Here is a 20,562-nt window from a genome sequence, read left to right as displayed (position 1 = left end):
CAGTTTGGTTTGATATCTCGGGGTCTATTGGTTTTGGAAAGTTGTTATCTTCTGTAAAGTTGGTCGAGCATTGGAAACCAATATGTTAAGAAACTGTTTAGTTCAGTATTAAGCCATAAGGCAAAGCTAGTGTATATGAGAGATCAGTTTAGTTCGATATTTTAGGATCTGTGGAGTTTAGAAAATTGCAGACTTCTACAAAATTGTTCGAGGACTGGTAACCAATATGTTGAAAAACTGAATAATTTTCAAAATTCATCCGCAAGGTGCTACTGCATATGAGATATGATATCAGTTCTTCGAATCTTGGGATGTGGGGGGTTTGGAAAATTGCCGTCTTCTACAAAGTTGTTCGGGGATTGGAAACCAATATGTTGAAATATTGTGAAGTTTAAATTTCATCCGTGGAGTAATGATAGTAAATGTGAGACCACCAGTTTGAATATATAACCCCGGATCTGTGATGAGAGTGGCCGTCTTCTTCACAGCTGTTCGAGGATAAAAACCATTATTCTGAAGAACTGTTTAGTTTGGATTACATTCGCTGGGTGGTGATATATGGATCAACCAGTTTTGTTAGATATTGCAGGATTTGTGGGATTTGAAAGGGCCGCCATTTACAGTTATTTGGGATTTGAAAACCAATGTGTTCAGAAAAATGTGCTTGATAGTCGTATAACTACTGTTTCTGCCTCATACACAGGAGGCCTTAGGTTCGATCTCATCCATTTCATTCGCCTACTTTGTATCTTTTTGTATATTTCTCATGTACTAGAACAGGAAATGGATTTCCGTAGCGTCTTGTCATTCTCATTCTTGTCGAATAACTTAACTTAGACAAGGTGTAGATTTGGTATTCAATATCTCTCGAATACCTGATGTGGTTATCATCATCAATGACTACTATTTAAGTATAATTATGATAGAATTATTATTTATTATACCTTTGGCGAAGGTGGAAAACTCTATACAATATTTTATGTTAAAGAGCAATGATTAACTTCCTGCTCATTATCAGAAATGGTTTAGAAGAAAATCGTTAGTCTAGGACGAACTGTACAAAACGACCATTCACGGACGTTCCAGATTTGCGGAAAAGCCGTCTGGTAGCAACCTGCGGTCGTTGCAGAGTAAGAACTGTGAATTAACACTAAGACCACCATCAAAAATGTCTTAGAAAAAATTGCACTACTCTAGAACGGACTATCCAAAATTACAGTTTTTTACGGATGTTCTAAATTATTCGAAAGGCCACCTGCAGTCATAGCTGATTAAGACTTTTAAATATCTCCAAGATCACCGTCAGAAATGGTTTAGAAAAAATTGCACTGCTCTCAAAGTCACCATTTCTACGTTCGTTCCGGATTATCCCAAAGGCCATCTGGTGGTCACCAGCGGTCATAGTAGAGTAACGACTGTGAATTTCGTCCAAAATCACCGTCAGAAATGGTTTAAAAAAAAATTGCGCTGCTCTAGGACGAACTTCATAAAATGACATTTTTTACGGATGTTCCGGATTTTCCGGAAGGCTTCCTGGTGGCCACTGTGGTCATAGCAGAGTAGGAGCTGTGTATTAACTCAAATATCATCATCAGAAATTGTTTACAAAACATTTAAAATTACATCATACCTACGGCCATAGATGAGTGAAAACTGCGACTTAACTCCAAGGTTATTGTCAAAAATGGTTTAGAAAAAAATGCGCTACTCTAGGACAAACTTTCCAAAATGACCATTTTTACGGACGTTCCGGATTATAAGGAAGACCGTCTGGTGGCCACCTACGGTTATAGCTGAGTAAGAAATGTGAAATATCTTCAAAATCACCGTCAGAAATGGTTTAGAAAAAAATGCGCTGCTCTAGGACGAACTTCACAAAATGACCATTTTTACGGACGTTCTGGATTTTACGGAAGGCAGCTTGGTGGCCACCTGTGGTAATAGCATTGTGAGGGATGTGTTTTAGCTCAAACATCCTCATCATAAATGGTTTAGAAAAAGTTGGGCTGCTCTCGGACGAACTTTCCAGAATGACAATTTTTACGGACGTTCCGGATTATCCGGAAGGCCGCCTGGTGGCCACCTACGGTCATAGGTGAATGAAAACTGCGAATTAACTCCAAGGTTATTATCAGAAATGATATAGAAAAAATCGCGTTACTTTAGGATGAATTGTTAATGAAATATATAAATAATTTTTGAGATTTTTCGGCTATGCAGTCTGGTTTATTAGAACAATTTTTTTTAAATTTTGTCCAACGTTTCGACATCGGGTTCAATGTCTTCTTCAGGGAAAAAAATTAATTGCTCTTTGTTAAGTATGATGAATGCTCTGTAACGGTCAATTTGATTTTTGGTCGGTATGCATCTTAATGGTTTGATTATTATCACAATAGTTTTGTCACGTATAAAAAACATTAGTTATAACTATTACGGTTATGGACACTGTAGTTCTTATGAAAGCTTTAATAAGAACTACAGTGCCCATAACCGTAATAGTTATAACTAATGTTTTTTATACGTGACAAAACTATTGTGATAATAATCAAACCTATAAGATGCATACCGACCAAAAATCAAATTGACCGTTGCAGAACACCCATCATACTTAACAAAGAACAATCAATTTTTTTTCCTGAAGAAGACATCGAACCCGATGTCGAAACGTTGGACAAAATTTAAAAAAAATTTGATCTAATAAACCAGACTGCATAGCCGAAAAATCTCAAAAATTAACACTACAGTCGAAGTGAACAACTGAAAATAAATAAATAATTCATTACTGGTCACTCTTCCCTGTGCACCTGAGCCTTCTATTTAGCTATATTTACCCGAGCCTTCTATTGCATCACTTTTATTAACTTTTCAATTGATGAAGAACTAATTTATTGAGGAATACATGGTGGTTTGGTGCAAATTGGTCAACTGACTATAAAGATATCTCATTTTTACTCAATGTGTTGTACTTTTTACAACGGTGCGAATCCTGGAAGATTAAGCGTGTAATGTGTTGTTTTCGGCTAGGGAAAAAACAAAAAAATCGAACGGTCAAAGCAAAGTACTTGTAAGCGTTTTCCAACACAGAACAGCAGCTGCTATTCGTTTGTCATATCCACCGAATATAAGTGCTGATAGAGGTAACTTTTCTTTATATTTTCTATGTGCTCTCGAAGAACATTGACATTCTTTTACAATGTTCATCATCCACAGGCGTATCACAACGGAAGTTCTAGAGCATAGTTAATCAGTCCCAAAAATGATGCCGGTAGATAGTGGCCACAATAAGCGCCGCTATATTACAGTTAAACTACGAACACCACTACACTTCACCAGCAGCGAGTAGAATCGCGCTCAACGACAGAATAAAATAAAATCTAAAATGAAGTTAAAATTAAATTTTAAATCAAAGTAATAAAATAAATTGTAAAACATTTTATTGTATTGTATTTCAATTGTATTGTAGTATTAGTGTGCAATGTATTCCAAATCGTATTGTATTTCTACTGTAAAACAATTGAAACAAGTAGGAGAAAACTTTTGAAACACATTGTTTTCTATGATTTTGTCCTTCGAAACCATCCCATTGAAGAACCGCAAAATCAATTGTTTTGCTTTGAATTTTGTATGCAAAATTTTCTATATTTTTATTGTAAAGATACACAACAACCCCCTTTTATTGTAAAAGTCCCATTTACCATTCATTTTATCGTGGAAATTTATTATTTGTTAAAATTCCATTACATTCAATTATAATTACTATGTTTTAATTGGTGATGTAACAGTAAAGCTTATGATATTTTAATTATATTTTTAATCTGGGATGCGCTTTATTCACCTCCAATTTTTGTTGGGTTGTATGGCCTTGGAAAAAATGGCTTTCTGCCAAACGACGCTTCTCCGTTCAAAAATTCTATTACAACGAGATTTTACTGGATTTCAACGGGAAATTCTTGGGGGGGTCCCGTAGCGTAGTTGGCTACACGTTCGCCCTACAAGCGAATGGTCATGGGTTCGATTCCCAGCCCCTCCACCAAAACCCTCGTCAGTCGTCGGATGCGCAGCCTATGCGGTGGCGTATTAGGGTGCGCGCCTTACCGACACGGCTGCCTGATGACGACTGACAACTTGTTCTTCTCGGAGGCATTCCTCCAACGTTACCCAGATAAATGGCAACCGAACAAGGCAACGATCATTGGATACACGACATGGACAAAAAGGACACAATGGATTCACGATGAGATGGACCAGCAACGATAACAACAATGAATAATGGAAAAATCTAAAAATAGATTCTGTGTGGATTCTGGCTGCAGAATACCACAGTAGATCTCGGCACAGTAGCGGTTAACTAACACAGAGTGCCTACCAAATAAAGAAATGAATAAAAAAAAAAACAGGAAATCCTTCGAAATTTACACTAGAGGTTTTTTTTTAGTTTTCATGAAGAGTTTTTCGAAGTTTCAACGGGAATTTGTTTGGAATTCTAACGTGATGTTTTAGGGATCAATTGTATAAATTCACGGAAATTCCACTGAAATTTCGAAATTTCCACAGAAAATTCTGCGGAATTCCTCAAATTTGAATCGGCGTAGAAAATTATAGACCACCGGTGTGTCAAATTTTAAACGGCGGCGCACACCTCTAGTCAAGGGCAAGATGTAGGTGTTCAGATATAGAGAAATCGAAATTCAATCATAATGTTGCAGTTTATTATCTGCAAATTTGAAGAAAATCGTGTATGTTCGAAATGCAAAATCAATCGGTTTGATGTATGTTTCATGCAAACTTTTCCATTGGGTACCATTTTTTTTATAAAAACCTGCATCGTTTTCGCACTCCCTGTCCATTAGACTTGAAGAGGGTCAAACCCTCGGATGGAGTGCAACTATTCGTTCCGCTTTAAATTAATTTTAACCCATATATTCCGGACACGCTTGGCAGCTCTGACTATGTTTCTGGAATGCCACTCATCCAGCCAACATCTGTATGGTAATTTTCGCCACCAACAGCTCATCTGTCCGGATCTCTGTCGGCATGTGTGAATGAATGTTCCAGAGTTTTCTGCTTCTGCCACTTGCTCCTTGACACATACGTGCGCTACGCTATTATAAGCAACGTAGTCGAAAGGGGTTTTGAAACTTTGAAGACCGTGATGAAAGTTTATTTTTTTGCAGCGCTGTTCTATCGTGTAGCTATTTGCCAAGTGTGCCCTCTATGGACGATGGGCTCTTTGCAAAGCAATGAGTGGTTGTGAAGGGGATCACAAGTGCGGATTGAAATTAATTGAAATTTTCTCATGGGAGATACTCAGTGCATCTAACAGTGTTGCTAGATATGTAAAATATGTGCTCAAACAACGATTGACAAATAGGGTGAAACGACCTCTTATGAAGGAGTTAAGCTACGTTATCAAATGGTCGTTATCTTGGTTTTATTCACATACCTACTAACTGGCATTGCCGCTTTGCCGCCACATAATCAAGGCATTGTTGCCATGCAGTTCATTATTTGTTCAGCAGTCATTCTACGCATACTTATACCACAATAAAAGCATTTGTAAAAATCGCGAATCAAATTAATATAAAGAAATGATTTCTGAGGTAAAGCTGTTCAAAATTAGATTATGGACTTTGAAAAATATTCTTTTTAATTGAAATTAATTAATAAGTCATTCATAAACTTAAATATGTATTGAGATCTTCACGTACATTTTTGGGCACACAGTACGGGAGGGTGTGTGGAGACGCATGGTACATTATACTCTTTTCTCGCTAGATTTTCACATAATCTTCGTTTAGGTTTTTTTTACTACATTTTCCTCAAACACGATAAATATAGATAAATACCATAAAGACGTTTGCCGTGAGGAAGCGTTGTGTTGTTTCGTTCCCTAAAGTGAATTTAGCAAACCCTGTCTTCACTTTTTTATGGCATCAATAGTGTCTGAAGGTTAACAAAATGATTTGTTTTATTTTCTACTACTGTCAATTCTTGAACTCATATAATTCAGTGAGTATAGCTCAATTTTGGAGACCATGAACTGAAACCTCCCTCCAATAGATGTCGTGTGTGTCGTATTGTGTTCAAATGGGTCGTCGTAACTAAGCTTCACCTTCTGAGTGGAAAAGCATACCGAAAAATGACAAAAGAAAAGCAAAGGACCATTAAACTTACAATGTACTTGCAGCTTCATCCGCTTGCTCACCGATGGGGGAACACCGTTGGACGCGATGCACATGTACGCACCCATCTCCGAGCGCGTCACCTTGGTAAGTGATAGCATCTCACCTTCCACGACCGTGGCTGCATACACAAATGGTGATGTTGAGGTGAGTGAAAGCAGAGTGCCAGATTAAATTGAAACACGAAACATGACTGTCGACAACGACGGGGCTTTCCTACCTTTCATCTTCCCGTGGGTGCCATTACGTGCGATTATTTCCCGGCCATCCTCCCGACGCCAGATGATCTTCGGTTTCGGGTAACCCCGAGCCTTGCAGACCAGTTTAGCGGAGCCCCCTTCCGGGACCATCATGTCACCCGATGTTTCCTCGTAGACTATGTCCGGTGGGATCACCACTTCCAGAAATGCAGTCTGTGGATAATGAAAAAGAGAGCGGTGGTTTTAATTAAAGCTTGCCTCGGGTAGTTGACGGAAGAATGCGGCAGATGTCATGTCTTTTACGCGAGTTTCGCAAGCGGGGTGGAAGTCGGTAATCTGATTAGCTGGTATGAAGTTTGAATTATTTCTAGCAGATTGTTACTAAAGTAGTTTAATTCCTTGAGGTGAGAGCAAAAATCAATTAGCAAACAGGGATTTGCCGCTGTTTGAGTTCGAAATTTGAACTGATATCGACGGTTTTGTATGAAACAGGTACGACTCGAAATCTATAAATCTGGGCCAACATTGAAAAGGGCGTAACAGCCAAAATTTATTCTTTCCCATTTTTTGTATAAATAGCCATGTATGTAGACGAGAAAACGGAAATAGTACATTTTGGTTACTACGGCCTTTCCACAACCTGCAACCTGCGAGAAGATTACCAGTTCACTTTTATAATTATTTTCAAATAATGTTAGCATATTATGAGATTTTATGTTGACAAATGATAAGTATATTATTATTTATTTATTCAGACTAAGGCCAAAGTGGCCTGTGCAGTATATAAGAGTCTTCTCCATTCGGCTCGGTCCATGGCTACACGTCGCCAACCACACAGTCTACGGAGGGTCCGCAAGTCATCTTCCACCTGATTGATCCATCTTGCCCGCTGCGCACCTCGCCTTCTTGTGCCCGTCGGATCGTTGTCGAGAACCATTTTCACCGGGTTACTGTCCAACATTCTGACTCCGTCTACCGTCTGACTGACTGACTCCGCCTACCGCAGTCGTCCGATTTTCGCGGTGTGAACGATGGATGGTTCTCCCAGCAGCTTATGCAACTCGTGGTTCATTCGCCTCCTCCACGTGCCGCCCGCCATCTGCATCCCACCATAGATGGTACGCAGCATTTTCCTTTCTAAAATTCCAAGTGCGCGTTGGTCCTCCACGAGCATCGTCCAGGTCTCGTGTCCGTAGAGAACTACGTTTTGTAGATTGTCAGTTTGGTACGGCGGCGAACTATATTCGATCGGAGTGTTTTGCGGAGTCCAAAGTACGTACGAATTCCAGCCACTATGCGTCTCCAAATTTCTCTGCTGGTATCATTTTCGGCAGTCACAAGTACACAAGTACCAAGTACACAAATTCTTCTTCCACCTCGATTTCGTCACCACCGATGCAAACTCGCGGTGGGTGGCTCACATTGTCTTCTCTTGAACCTCTTCATATAATGTACTTCGTCTTCGACGTGTTGATGACTAGTCCGATCCGCTTGGCTTTCCTCTTCAGTCTGATGTAGGCTTCCTCCATCTTCTCAAAGTTACGTGCCATAATCTATGTCGTCGGCGAAGCCAAATAGCTGGACGGACTTATTGAAAATTGTACCACTCGTGTTAAACCCTGCTCTACGTATTACCCCTTCCAAAGCGATGTTGAATAGCAGACACGAAAGACCATCACCTTGCTGGAACCCTCTGCGGGTTTCGAATGGACTCGAGAATGCCCCTGAAACTCGAACTACGCACATCATATACCTGATCCATCGTCGCTTTGATCAACCGTGTCAGTTTACCCGGAAATCCGTGTTCGTGCATTAGCTGCCATAGCTGGTCCCGATCGATTGTATCATAGGCGGCTTTGAAGTCGATGGATAGATGACGTGTGGGCACGTTGTATTCGCTACATTTCTGCAGTACTTGGCGAATTGCGAACACCTGGTCCGCGGTGGAGCGTTCGCCCATAAAACCCGCCTGGTACTGCCCCACGAACTCCCTTGCAATTGGTGCTAGTCGACGGCATAAAATTTGGGAGAGTACCTTTTAGGCGGCGTTCAGCAATGTGATTGCGCGGTAGTTGCCACAATCCAGCTTATTGCCCTTTTTTTAGATGGGACACACGACAACTTCCATCCACTCCTGCGACCAAACTTCCTTCTCTCAAATCTTGGTAATGACCCAGTGCAGCGCTCTAGCCAGTGCCTCACCACCGTGTTTAAATAGCTCTCCTGGTAGTTGGTCAACCCCATGGGCTTTGTTGTTTTTCAGCCGACCAGTCTCCTCCTGGATTTCCTGGAGATCCGGAGCCGGTAAAATTATGCCCTGCACGCGTTTTCCCAGGTCCATCACCATACCGCCATCTGCATCTGCCACATCGCCATTCAGGTGTTCTTCGTAGTGCTGCCGCCACCTTTGGATCACTTCACGCTCGTTCGTAAGAAGGTTCCCGTTTATGTCCTTACACATATCAGGCTGTGGCACGTGGCCCTTACGTGAACGGTTGAAATTCTCATAGAACTTTCGTGTGTTATTAGCGCGGTACAGTTGATCCGTCTCTTCACGGTCTCGATCTTCCTGCTGGCGCTTTTTCCTCCGGAAAATCGAGTTTTGTCTGTTCCTCGCCCGTTTATATCGTGCCTCGTTCGCCCTCGTGCGGTGTTGCAGCAATCTCGCCCATGCTGCATTCTTCTTTTCCACTAACTGCTCACATTCGCCGTCATACCAGTCGTTTCTCTGATCCGGGGGCACCGTGCCAAGTGCAGCGGTTGCGGTGCTACCAATGGCGGATCGAATATCTCTCCAGCCATCTTCAAGAGACGCTGCGCAGAGTGCCATTACCAGCTGTTGCGCGTATTCTTGGGCTAGTCTACCGTCTTTTAGCCGCCCAATGTTAAGCCGCGGCGTCCGACTTCGACGCGTGCTTTGAGCGAGAGTCGCGAGTTTTGTGCGCAGGCATACTGCAACGAGGTATTGGTCGGATTCAATATTCGCACTGCGGTAAGTGCGGACGTTCGTGATGTCGGAGAAGAATTTACCGTCGATTAGAACGTGGTCGATTTGGTTTTCCGTTTCTTGGATAGGTGATCTTTATGTGGCCTTGTGGATATTTTTGCGGGGAAAGAAGGTGCTTCGGACTACCATTCCGCGGGAGGCTGCGAAGTTTATGCATCGTTGGCTGTTGTCATTCGATACGGTGTGCAGACTATCCGGTCCCATGACCGGTCTATACATTTCCTCCCTTCCTACCTGTGCGTTCATGTCACCGATGACGATTTTGACGTCCCGCAGTGGCCATCCATCGTATGTCTGCTCCAGTTGAACGTAGAACGCTTCTTTCTCGTCGTCGGGTCTCCCTTCGTGTGGGCAGTGCACGTTGATGATACTATAGTTGAAGAAACGGCCTTAAATCATCAGCTTGCACATCCTTGCGTTGATTGGCTGCCAAGCAAACACACGATGGCGCATCTTAACCAGCACTATTGTAACCGACAAATGGTTACAAAATTGTATAATATAGTAGAGAGAAAAACAATACAAATATTTAGTGATTTTCACCGCCTTGTTGTGTTTTTTGGAGCGGGTGAAGGTTTCAGAACCCTATTACTCGGTACGGTGCTACCAAGGTGGGAGATATGACAGAACCAGACTAGATAATGGTAGCGATAACCGTGGTATGACAGAACGTCAGCGGAAAGAATAGCGGATATGCCTTTCCAAGGTCCACCAGATTCCAAGTGGGGCAGAATAAAAGGAAGCGAACCTCGGGGATGGGAACAGAAAAAACGTGTACGGACTTGGAACTCAACCGCCGAACTAGAAGGATCGAAAGTATTAAAACTAATCTTGATCGAAATTTCAAGTGATCGCTATAATTAGGCACGTCGACAAGTTGCTAGCCATAGGGAGTGATCCCCGCAAGAAGGCCAAAAGTGGATTTTTGGTGAAATTTCGTGTTTCGGGACCCTTGGACCTAACGCAACCACGCCGAGGTGTCGTGAGCTACGTTAGTCGGTATTGTGCTCTCTATCGCGGAGTTGCCACTTTACAGCCGCCACCTTTGAAGCAAAATCATTTTGGAGTCAATTCCACTCTGCCGCTCTAACGGGTGCAACAACCACTCGCGGGTTGACCGTCGTGAGTCCGTCACCAGCAAAGCGAAGCCATCTTGGAGTCAGTTCCACTCCGCCTCTCTAACGTGTGCAACACCCAATCGCCGCTCTACCTTGTGCAACAACCACTCGCGGTTTGACCGTCGTGAGTCTGTCACCAGCAAAGCGAAGCCACCCTGCTTTTTACGCCACCGCTCCGGCCGTTGGTCAGACCAGCAGTCGACTTGTCGCTAGGCCGTCGTGTCAGGGCTGTTTAGCGTCCCACCTAACACCAGGACTTGGGCTTGTGCGCTTTGAGCGGCACACGGTACAGATAAGTACAAAGGCGCCAAGTACAAAGTAATAGCGGAGAGCTATTTCTACCATACGTAGATAAGGAGCTGGAACATCATGAGTGGTGCTTTTTTATATTTACTCCAGAAAACGCATAGGAGTGGTCGATCGCTCGGATGCATCAGAATCTGCCGAAACATCTTCTCCATGTCGGAAATCACAACGAAACAGTATATGCGGAAACGCACAACCAAGGATACAATATTGTTATGGAAGTGGGTCGGCAATACATTACGAAAAAGCGGAGATGAAATCAATCAAGGAATCTGGCAGGATATCTCAGCAAAAGCAAACCCAGTGACTCGGGCCAACCCAGCTTTACTAAAGAAATAAAGAAAGTCGTCCGGAATCTGACCTGGACCTAGGACAAAGTTAAAGCGAACTCCCACCAATGATGGAGATGTTTTATGTTGGCCCTATGTGCCCCAAGGGGTGTACATGACACATGAGTAAGTGAGTTAGTAATATCGCTTCTGATCATCATTTTTTTTCTTTATGATTGAGGTTTGAGGCCCTGGGTTGGTTCATCTCGACTGAACTTCATTTTGCAATTTACGCCTGCGTATTGCAAGGATATGTCGACAGAACGAGAGAGTTGGATGACGGGTCAACGCAATGAGCTAGACTTTACTAAGGTGGCGCAGATCAGCGTTGCTTGCCACTAGTAACTATAACTGTTGTCTCTTTTATTCACCCGCTGATCTTATGTAACGCAAATAGTGATGTCACTATTTGCTTTGCATAAGATCAGCGGGAGATACCCGGGAAGAAGCCATTAACAGAATAACAAAACATGATATGGATTTGATTGATATAAGAGATAAAAGAACAGGCAACAATATCAAAAATTTGCACCGAAATGTCATTTAAATATCAAGATATGCTATGTATAAGAACAAACTAATGGCACTTGATATTGATCACTTCTTACAAATAGCATAACTTGATGTCCTCATGATATTTTAGCGCAACATATTGATATTGTCGTCTGATCTTTTATCTCTTATATCAATCATGTCCATATCTCATTTTGCTATCTTATCTTATATTATTTAGCTACTTTCGTCTACTCGGGTAACTAGTGGCAAGCAGCGCTGATCTGCGCCACCTTAGTAAAGTCTAGCTCCTTGGGATCAACGCACACCAATAGGAAAATGTCATGGTGAAAAGGTGCTTCCTTGAAGACCTGAAGAATCGCGCTGTAAATATTCCTGAAGATAGTATAGAAGACAGCATAGCAGATCAACGGACTGCCATCAAAAACCCCTTTATTGCTACCAGCGAGAATAAACTGATCCAGAGAAAATTTTGGAATAGATGTGCGAAGACAAAGCCGCGATAAAGCGATAAAAACAGAGGTTCAGCCCGTCAACGACATCCGGTACATCGAAGTTAGCATCGAAGGTCCCTATAATTTTGGAGTAGATTAGCGAATTCAAAGGGTCCCGTTGTTTGGTTTCTTCGACACTGAAAGTCTCAATTACGAGAGTTTGTTGGGCGCCGTAAAACACAAGCTCGTTCTTGTGAAAATAATTGACCTCTTTGAGGCACAATATGAGGCCTTCATGTATCATTGTCTGATCTTGTTCGTGTGAAAAATAATAACAAGAAAAATTAGCCCATTCTTACCTGCATTTTCATCGGGTCGGTGTTGACCTGGCACATGTACACTCCCCGGTCCTCCATTTTGACGTTTCGTATCACCAGCGTCCAGGTGTTGTAGTCATTGTGCGTAACCGACAACCGTCCGTTGTTGGTGATCACGTGCTCGTGAATGGCGAGGATCGCCTTTGCATCTGCCTTGATCCAGGCGACCTGGTTCGAGTCGGGTTTCGGTTGTTGATGACACGCGTGATTGGATTGGTATGATTTTCCATCGTGCGGATTACGTACGGGTTGCGTGTCACGACGGAGTAAAAGTTGAAATTAGTTCAAATGTGCCAAAATAGTCTCGCAAAGTGATATATTTCCGCAGTCACCGCGCGGCTCGGTTGTGTGGTTAAAAAAAGCAGTGGAGGAATTATGAAGTGCGTCCAGTGCGAGTGAGGATATCTAATGGTAGCTAATTAGGCGCTCCATAAATAAAGGAGATTTTTCACAGAAAACCAACAAGGGAGAAAGCAACGAAAATGTCAAAATATTTACAAATAGACCAATGATTTGAAAAGGTTCAATGTCAATGGTTTTGTTTCAAACTCAGGAAAACAATAGGTTTTATTTATTTTATTAATTAGTATTGATATAAAAATGACCAAGTTATTCAAGGTTAGATGGTTTCATGTTTTAAAATTATTTTTTTGATCCTTTTTTTTCATGCAATCTTAAAACATTTATTGCTTTCACTCTTGTCCGTTGGTTTTGTTAATAATTTTCACTTCATGATGGAACGTATACATTTCAGTCGTTCGCAAATGGAAGTTGATTCAATATTGATATTAAATGGGAAATTAGAAGGGTGGGACATAGGAATGAGAAGGGATCTCCGAGGCGGCAGCAGCGGTAGCGGCGATACTCGGGACGAGTTGGTTGGGAGATAAGCGATGTGCAAAGGTGCTGTGCGGTGCTAAAGTGCAGTGAATTATACATTTTATTAGTGGATTTATTTATGCTTTCTGTGTCTACGAACAAAATTACGACTGGTGGCACAACAAACAGAACTACAAACGTGAGTTTTTGCTTCCAGAGGATGATGATAACTGTTGATGGGGTGGTTTGAGAGTTGGAAGGAAATGTGCGTTTGTACTTGGATTCTCGGGAGGGTCACGGAAATTGCTGGAAGCTCACTGAGAGGAACTGGGGACAGGGTGATTTATAGTGGTGCAATTTGAAGGGAACTTGGGACTGTGTTTGTTCGATAAAATAGAGTTCCCCCTCGTTAGAGGAGATGATATGTGTATGTCGCTCAGACGGGGCAAGGATTGGAAAATTATAGCTTCTGCTCATTTGTTGCTCAAATCAAATGTTTGAATTGGACTTTTGGCATTCTGTTGATAATTCAATTTTGAATTTGTGGGAGTGTGTATGAAAACAATAACGCGTCAATTTATGACTTTTAATTTCCAGTAGACCGATCCTGTTTTATTTATGCAACAAATGAGAATCGAAGTTTAGGTTTGGGATTATGCGCTTACATTCCTAGTGACATACAGTGGAGCAATTTCCTCTATCATATATGTAATTGTATAGCACAATGTTACTTAGTAACATCGGTAATCACGTGCTCTATAATGTTACTAACTGTGAAATCTTTTCCACAGTACTTTTCTCGCTTTATTTTTTTTTTAGTTTTTGTTCCTGACAATACACAAGATTCAATTATACAGATAAGAACATTTTGTAAAGTTTCTATGAAACATAGATTAATGGACAAATAAAAAGAAGATGTGTTTGAAGATCGCATGTTGAAACTTGAACGTTAAATTTTGAAATCCCTAAGAAAAACATTTAAACCATTGATAGTTACTCAGTTATTTCAAAGGGAAAATATGTCGGACCTTGTTTTACAATGCTTCGGATTAATGTATCATGAGTAATATAAATTCCGCCATCAAGTATATATGATGTTCGAGCTGCAATTTAAGGATTTCATTATTATTTACTGGTTTCAAATGATTATATTGTAATAAAAACTGGTATCATTGCAACTGAAAAACAAAATGATGTACAAAATGGTGTATGATATTGGAAAAAAAGTTATTAATTGAAAAGGAGTTTTTTGAATTTTCACACGTTCTATGTTCAGATAAAAAAATGAACGTATAAAAAAACTTTGCATTTAATTATACGCAAACGTATAATTATAACGTATTACGTAGGTAATCTAAATAAAATGCGCCTGTCAGGTAAAATGCATCACCTCATGTTTGGGTTTATAACTCAAATTTTGTCGCAAAATCGAAAGCAGGTGATGCCAATAAACATTAGTAGAGTCTCACAAGAAAGAATTTAGTCAAAGTATCGCTTATAAAAATTTTAAAATAAAGTATTTTCTGGCACTTTCGGTGTTTCCTTCCTCAATACTTTTTCATTGGATAAAAAATATTTCCTCCTTGTTATCATACTTGCTGTATATACCCGGCTGTGCCAGGTTGATTTCGCTGTTGCTAATATATTTGGAAAAAGAATAAAATCAATAGATCAACGTGGTTATTGTATTACAAATATAGTATCACTTGAGGATAAGGGCATAAGTATAGGTTAAAGATCATCCAGTGATTAAAAGAAGGATGATTTCACTGTTGAATGCATGGCGTACGATGAATTAACTTATTATTAATATTAAATTGTTCGTTTTCTCAAGAATACTCCAACTCTCCCTCTTTTCCAATAACTCTCTGGCCCCGTGTACAATAGTCTCCTCAAAATGAAGAATGTGTGATCGATCGATAGATCAAATACACTCATGCGTACATATGTTATAATGAATTGTTATTTTTCTAAAAAATGCGCATCCCCGCACACCCTTCCCTCTCCACTACACTCCTTCCACCTCCTATACACTCGTGTGCCTATGAGAGAATATGCAGTCCAAAATTGATTGAAATGAACCCATACGGTCAGAAGTTATATTCCAATGTTCGTTTTCTAAAGAATACCCCTCCCTCAACTGCGTTCTCCTCTCCTCCATGTGGTAAGTATTGAAAAATTAAGTGTGAGAAATGATGAGTGAAAAATCGAAATCACTTCTAACATCTCCTTTACCATTTCTAACTTCTCGCTTCACATTTCCCATTTCTTACTTCTCACTTTTCACATGGACTATTGTTCGTCCAAACATCACTTACGGTCATATGATCCTTTCGGCCATATGCCATTTTTGTCCATATGATCTGTTCAGCCAAACGACGTTTTCGGCCAAATGTTATTTTACGACATGGACTTTTCTGTCAAATGACCAATTTGAGCAAACAATATTTTCGGCCAAGCGACTTATTTGGTCAAACCACTTTTAAGCTAAATGACCAGTCTTATCCCAAGGGAATCGTGGAGACGCAGAGGTAAAATCGATCTCTAGTAGCAATGAGTGTCGGACCAACAATCCTTATCTTCCTATATGATCGTAAGGACGTTACCAGCGCCGTTATTGACTGAAATATTTGAGCTTCAGAAACGTGTACATTAAGAATGCGTAGCAATCCCAAGTCCCATTAATTCGGTTCTCTATACAACTTTACAAGCTCTAGTCAATCACGGAGTAGCATCTACAAATTGTACGGTCATAATGCTTATGCTCATAAAAAAAGCCGAGCGACGTATTTGGTAGGGTCTGCGCCGGAAAGAGAATCGTCAGCAGTGGCGTTTGTCATGGTTTTGGTGGCCGAAAGCCATTTTTGCCGGCGGGAGCGTGAATCGGCGTGGCGATTTTTCTTTGAACTCGCTTCTTAAAAAAACATTGTGATATTTTCAAAACATTTACTCGAGTGTCTTCTGAACATCGCCGGAAATGTCTATTAAAATTCTCCATGAAATTCTCCAAGTTTTCCCAAAATATTGATCTGATTTTTTCTCGAAATTTCCAAGAAAATAGTTCGGCTTTTCCACGAAATGTCCAAGAAAAACTCTGAAAACTTGAAGGCCAAAAAAATTCTTGGTAATTTTTAAGGGAAATTTTTTGAAATTTCCATTGAAATTCCTTGAAAATTATTTGTAGTGTCCGTAAAAAAATTTTCTAAAATTTCCACATGATTCCAATTATTCAAAAGGAGGAAGGGTTGTTTGGCCGAAAGTCATTAGCCAGTTGGATGAATGCCACTTCGACGAATGGAGCGTTTTGTCGAAAATGTCATTTGGCTAAAAGCGACATACGGCCGAAATGGTAATTTGGCTGAAAAAACCGCTCATTCCAGCCGAAATAGTCTTTTGCCTGAATAGGCCATTTAGCCGAAAATGCTATTTGGACGTGATGGCCGTTTAGCAGGAAGGGTCATTTGGCCGAAAATCTAATTTTGCCGAACGCCCGAAAATTTTATTTGATGAACTGGTAATATGGCCAAAAATGTGCTGAGTTCCATTTTGCCGATACAATTATAAGGTCGAAAATGGTTTGACCGAAAATGTCATTTGGCTTACAGAGACATATGACCAAATCAGTAATAAAGGGTGTCCACAGTTAGATTGCATCACTGGCAATGGTCGAAAATTTTGCACCACATGGGTCAACGAACGAATTTTTGAGTAAAATGGCATCAACGTGCATTATAACATTGCGTGAGTTTCATTGCAAAATTTCCAGTAGGTACGCAATTACAATGGAAGAACATTATGTGCGCGTAAAAATTTGGCACACTTACCCCAACAGTCAACATCTTGATAAAAGGTGTTAGTAATCCAATTTCGTGGTAATTAGCCCAAAAACACCAGAGTTGCAGCCGATCGAATGATATTTGGAAAGAATGAAACACGTGCTTCAGAGGTATTCAAAGCATAAAGCATGAAAAAATGAACTGACGACTCGCGTAAGCATTTTTAATCAACTAACATTTCGAACAATTTGTTACAGTTCCGAAAAAATATGTTTTGATGCTTCTTTAGTTCAAAATTTAAATTGAAAGATTTAATAAGCGCTGAAACACAATATTGTTGATATTCACAGATCTTGGGCCAGCATCAAGCTTATTCACCAGCCCGGTTCACATTCCTGCATAAAAATGTCGACCCGTTTAGCCAAAGCACATATTCGGCCAAATGGCCCTTTCGGGCAAACAACCATTTTGGCCAAATTACCAGTTTGGATGAACTATATTATGAGTCGCATTTTAGATAAATAATGTATTCGGCCAAATGAGCTTCGGTTTAATGGTTTGTACGGCCAAACAATTTTCGGCCTTGTGACCGGCCAAACAATCCTTCCGTTCATTTGTCCAAGTCATTCGGAGGAAGATCGAATGCCACTTAGCCGAGTAACACGTTAAGCTGAAAGTCATCTAGTTTTTGTGTGCAATATTTATTTCCGCATGATTTTTCTGTATCTCGTTCTCGGAGCGAAATATATAGTAGTGTCTAATTTAACCAAGAAATAACTTGGAAAACGCCTTAATTATTGTAAAATATTTAAAAAATATGAGGAAAAATCGATTTATTTTTCTACTCCCTCCACTTCCCACTTAGATTTTATCTCGGATAGAATCTTTGGGCTATAAAGAAAGAATGTAACGGACGTGAATTCGGTTGCAGAAACTTGTCGTAAATCTTCCACAGTGCCTTAACATTTATTGAGTTCCGCATGTATTGACGGAAACCTGTCACTTATTCAATCAAAGTAGGCCGTAAAATTCATATTATAATGAGCACATACACTTTCTGGGCCGCGTTTAAGCTTCGTTTTAGTTATTTTGCAGTTTTATTTTAAAATATAGTGTTCTGGAATTTAGTTGAGAAATCACTAAATGACACTACAGATTTAGTTCCCTTGAAGTTGAAGTTCGTACACTCTGTACGGATTTCGAAACAAGAAGGTTTTATTTTACCCATATTCTCAACAAACTCTGAGTAGTTTATATTTTTGGTGATATTCTATTTTCGTTGAAAATGGGCTCTCATTAAGCATCACCGGAAAATGTGAAACAGCTTTTAGTTCTGAAAAAATATGATTACCTTCTTTGGTGATTATATACAAAACATGTTATGTTTATATTATGTTCTGAAGAAACAGTTCGTATGCCAACGTTAAATAAATATTAAGATGTTTACAACTATTATTTAAGGAAATATAATACCAGTAGAAAATTTCTATCGCATGTCACTATAAATGCCAGTTTGCTGTCTAAGGAATTCGTGGCGTATGTCAAATTGAGCGCAAAATCATACAGTTGAACAAATAAAAGTAGGTCGTTTGAGAGTTACGGCAAGTTTCTGCAACTAAATTCCCCTCCGTTATATTTTTCACAACCCACAGATCCTATCCGAGATAAAATCTCGGTGGGATGTAGAGGGAGTGGGAAAATAAACCGATTTTTCTATATATTTTATATATTTTACAGTAAATAAGGCATTTTTTAGATTGTTCGTCGGTTAAATCGGGTCAGACCCTACCATATATTACACACGGGATACAGAAAGATTTTTTGAAAATAAATATTGTTCATAGATACAAAATTAAGCTAAAAATAATCAAATTTTAGGAGCAAAGGCACATTTCTTACAAAAATGGCAAGCCTTTTCAAAGATGGTTCGTTCGAATGAGTTGCTCATAATACTAAAATTTTAAACTTTGCAGAAGATATCATCATCCTGTCATGCTCATATAAAAAGTTAGCTAAAGCGCCGCCCTAGCGGGAGAGTTCCATTTTTTTAAGTTTTCGCATTTCGTTCGCATTCCAATTTTTTTTTAAATTTTTTTTTTCGATTTTTGAAATAGTTAGAGGCGTCAGAAATTATGCGTTCTTTGGGAAAGTTGACTTTAATTAAGTCAAATAATCGATTGAGACAATAAAATGATTTTTTTAATTGGAAAAGGTGAAATCAGAAAATTAAGGTGAAATAATTGAACGTGAACAAAGTGTATACATTGTGTTTCAGTCCTAGAAAAATTTATGACAATCGGTTGGTATACTAGATTTTGACGAGTAGTTCAAAATGAAGCAATTTAACTGTGGACACTCTTTAGCCAAGTCAGTTTAGCTAATGGCGAATAGCCAATGATATCAAGTCAACCAAGTCAAAAATGTTGTTTTCAATACGATCATTTGACCGAAATGGTCATTAGGTCGAAAATTTTTTTTTATAAGGTTGAAACGGGGTTTTCAAACTTGAACTTTGAAGTGCTTTGAAAAAATAAAATAATTAATTTGAATCCGTTTGAGATACTTGCTAGTTCGGGCCAAATATTATACATATAAAAATAAGCAACATTACCAAACATTTTTATAAATGTTTTGCACACTGCAATTATTTTTTTATATACATCGTTTCAACTTGCCCCGCATAGTTGAAACACTGCGCTATATGCAGACAAAAGCTAATATTGTCGTAAAACTAAATATATGTACTCAGTGAGATTCAAGGTGTACGATATTGTTAAGGTGTCTATACTGCCAGGATACGCATAAGAGTTCCATGTAAACTTCTAATGATTTTGATCCCTCAGAAATTAGCTGAAAATTGACTCCTGCTCAAGAAAAACTGATAAAATAATATTTGTTCTAGAAATTTGACAATCAAATTCCACTTGTGTTGTTTCATATTAATATTTACTCGCATAAAAGTCACATTCCAGATTTTGATAGGCAAAACATACTTTTGCATATAAACAATGAAGACGGATTCATAAAAAATGAAAAGCGATCCGTAAATAACATCTAAATGTTCCATAAAACGCTACCGTAAATCTATAAGAATAAAGAATAATTTTTCGATCCATAACTAAGCTAAAATTTAGCAATTAATAGGAAAATATGTACCATGGTCAAGAAAAACAATACAATTCTTGCTATTTCCCCATGAACGTATGACAAATGATCCATAAATCTTTGGAAAATTATCCATAAAAAACTATATTTTGACCCATAAAACTTTTTTTATGGTGATGATGATCCATAATTTCAGTAATAAGATCCATAATTTTAGTCATACGATCCATAGTTCTGGCCATTTGATCCATAAGTTTGTTCAGATGATCCATTAATTATGCCAAATGATGCATAGATTTTTTAAAATCTGTGGATCAATTAATATTGTTTCATTGGCCTTCTTTCCAAGCATTATGGATCACTTTATCAAAATTATAAATCATATAAACAAAATTA

General features: G+C 39.4%; 1 protein-coding gene across 3 annotated transcripts in view; it reads right to left on the bottom strand.

Moving 5' to 3' along the window:
- The window catches only part of LOC134205521 (lachesin-like), a 171,914-nt gene that overhangs the window by 56,749 nt on the left and 94,603 nt on the right, over nucleotides 1-20,562 (bottom strand). For all 3 annotated transcript variants that reach the window (XM_062680802.1, XM_062680804.1, XM_062680803.1), the window contains 3 exons: nucleotides 12,449-12,634; nucleotides 6,403-6,595; nucleotides 6,175-6,303 (listed from right to left, as the gene is read on the bottom strand). In XM_062680802.1, coding sequence (XP_062536786.1) covers nucleotides 6,175-6,303; nucleotides 6,403-6,595; nucleotides 12,449-12,634 — 508 coding nt within the window. The remainder of the gene's footprint in view (nucleotides 1-6,174; nucleotides 6,304-6,402; nucleotides 6,596-12,448; nucleotides 12,635-20,562) is intronic.

Source organism: Armigeres subalbatus, chromosome 1 (genome assembly GCF_024139115.2).
Source record: "Armigeres subalbatus isolate Guangzhou_Male chromosome 1, GZ_Asu_2, whole genome shotgun sequence".
Taxonomy (NCBI): domain Eukaryota; kingdom Metazoa; phylum Arthropoda; class Insecta; order Diptera; family Culicidae; genus Armigeres; species Armigeres subalbatus.
This window is presented reverse-complemented; position numbering and strand designations above follow the sequence as displayed.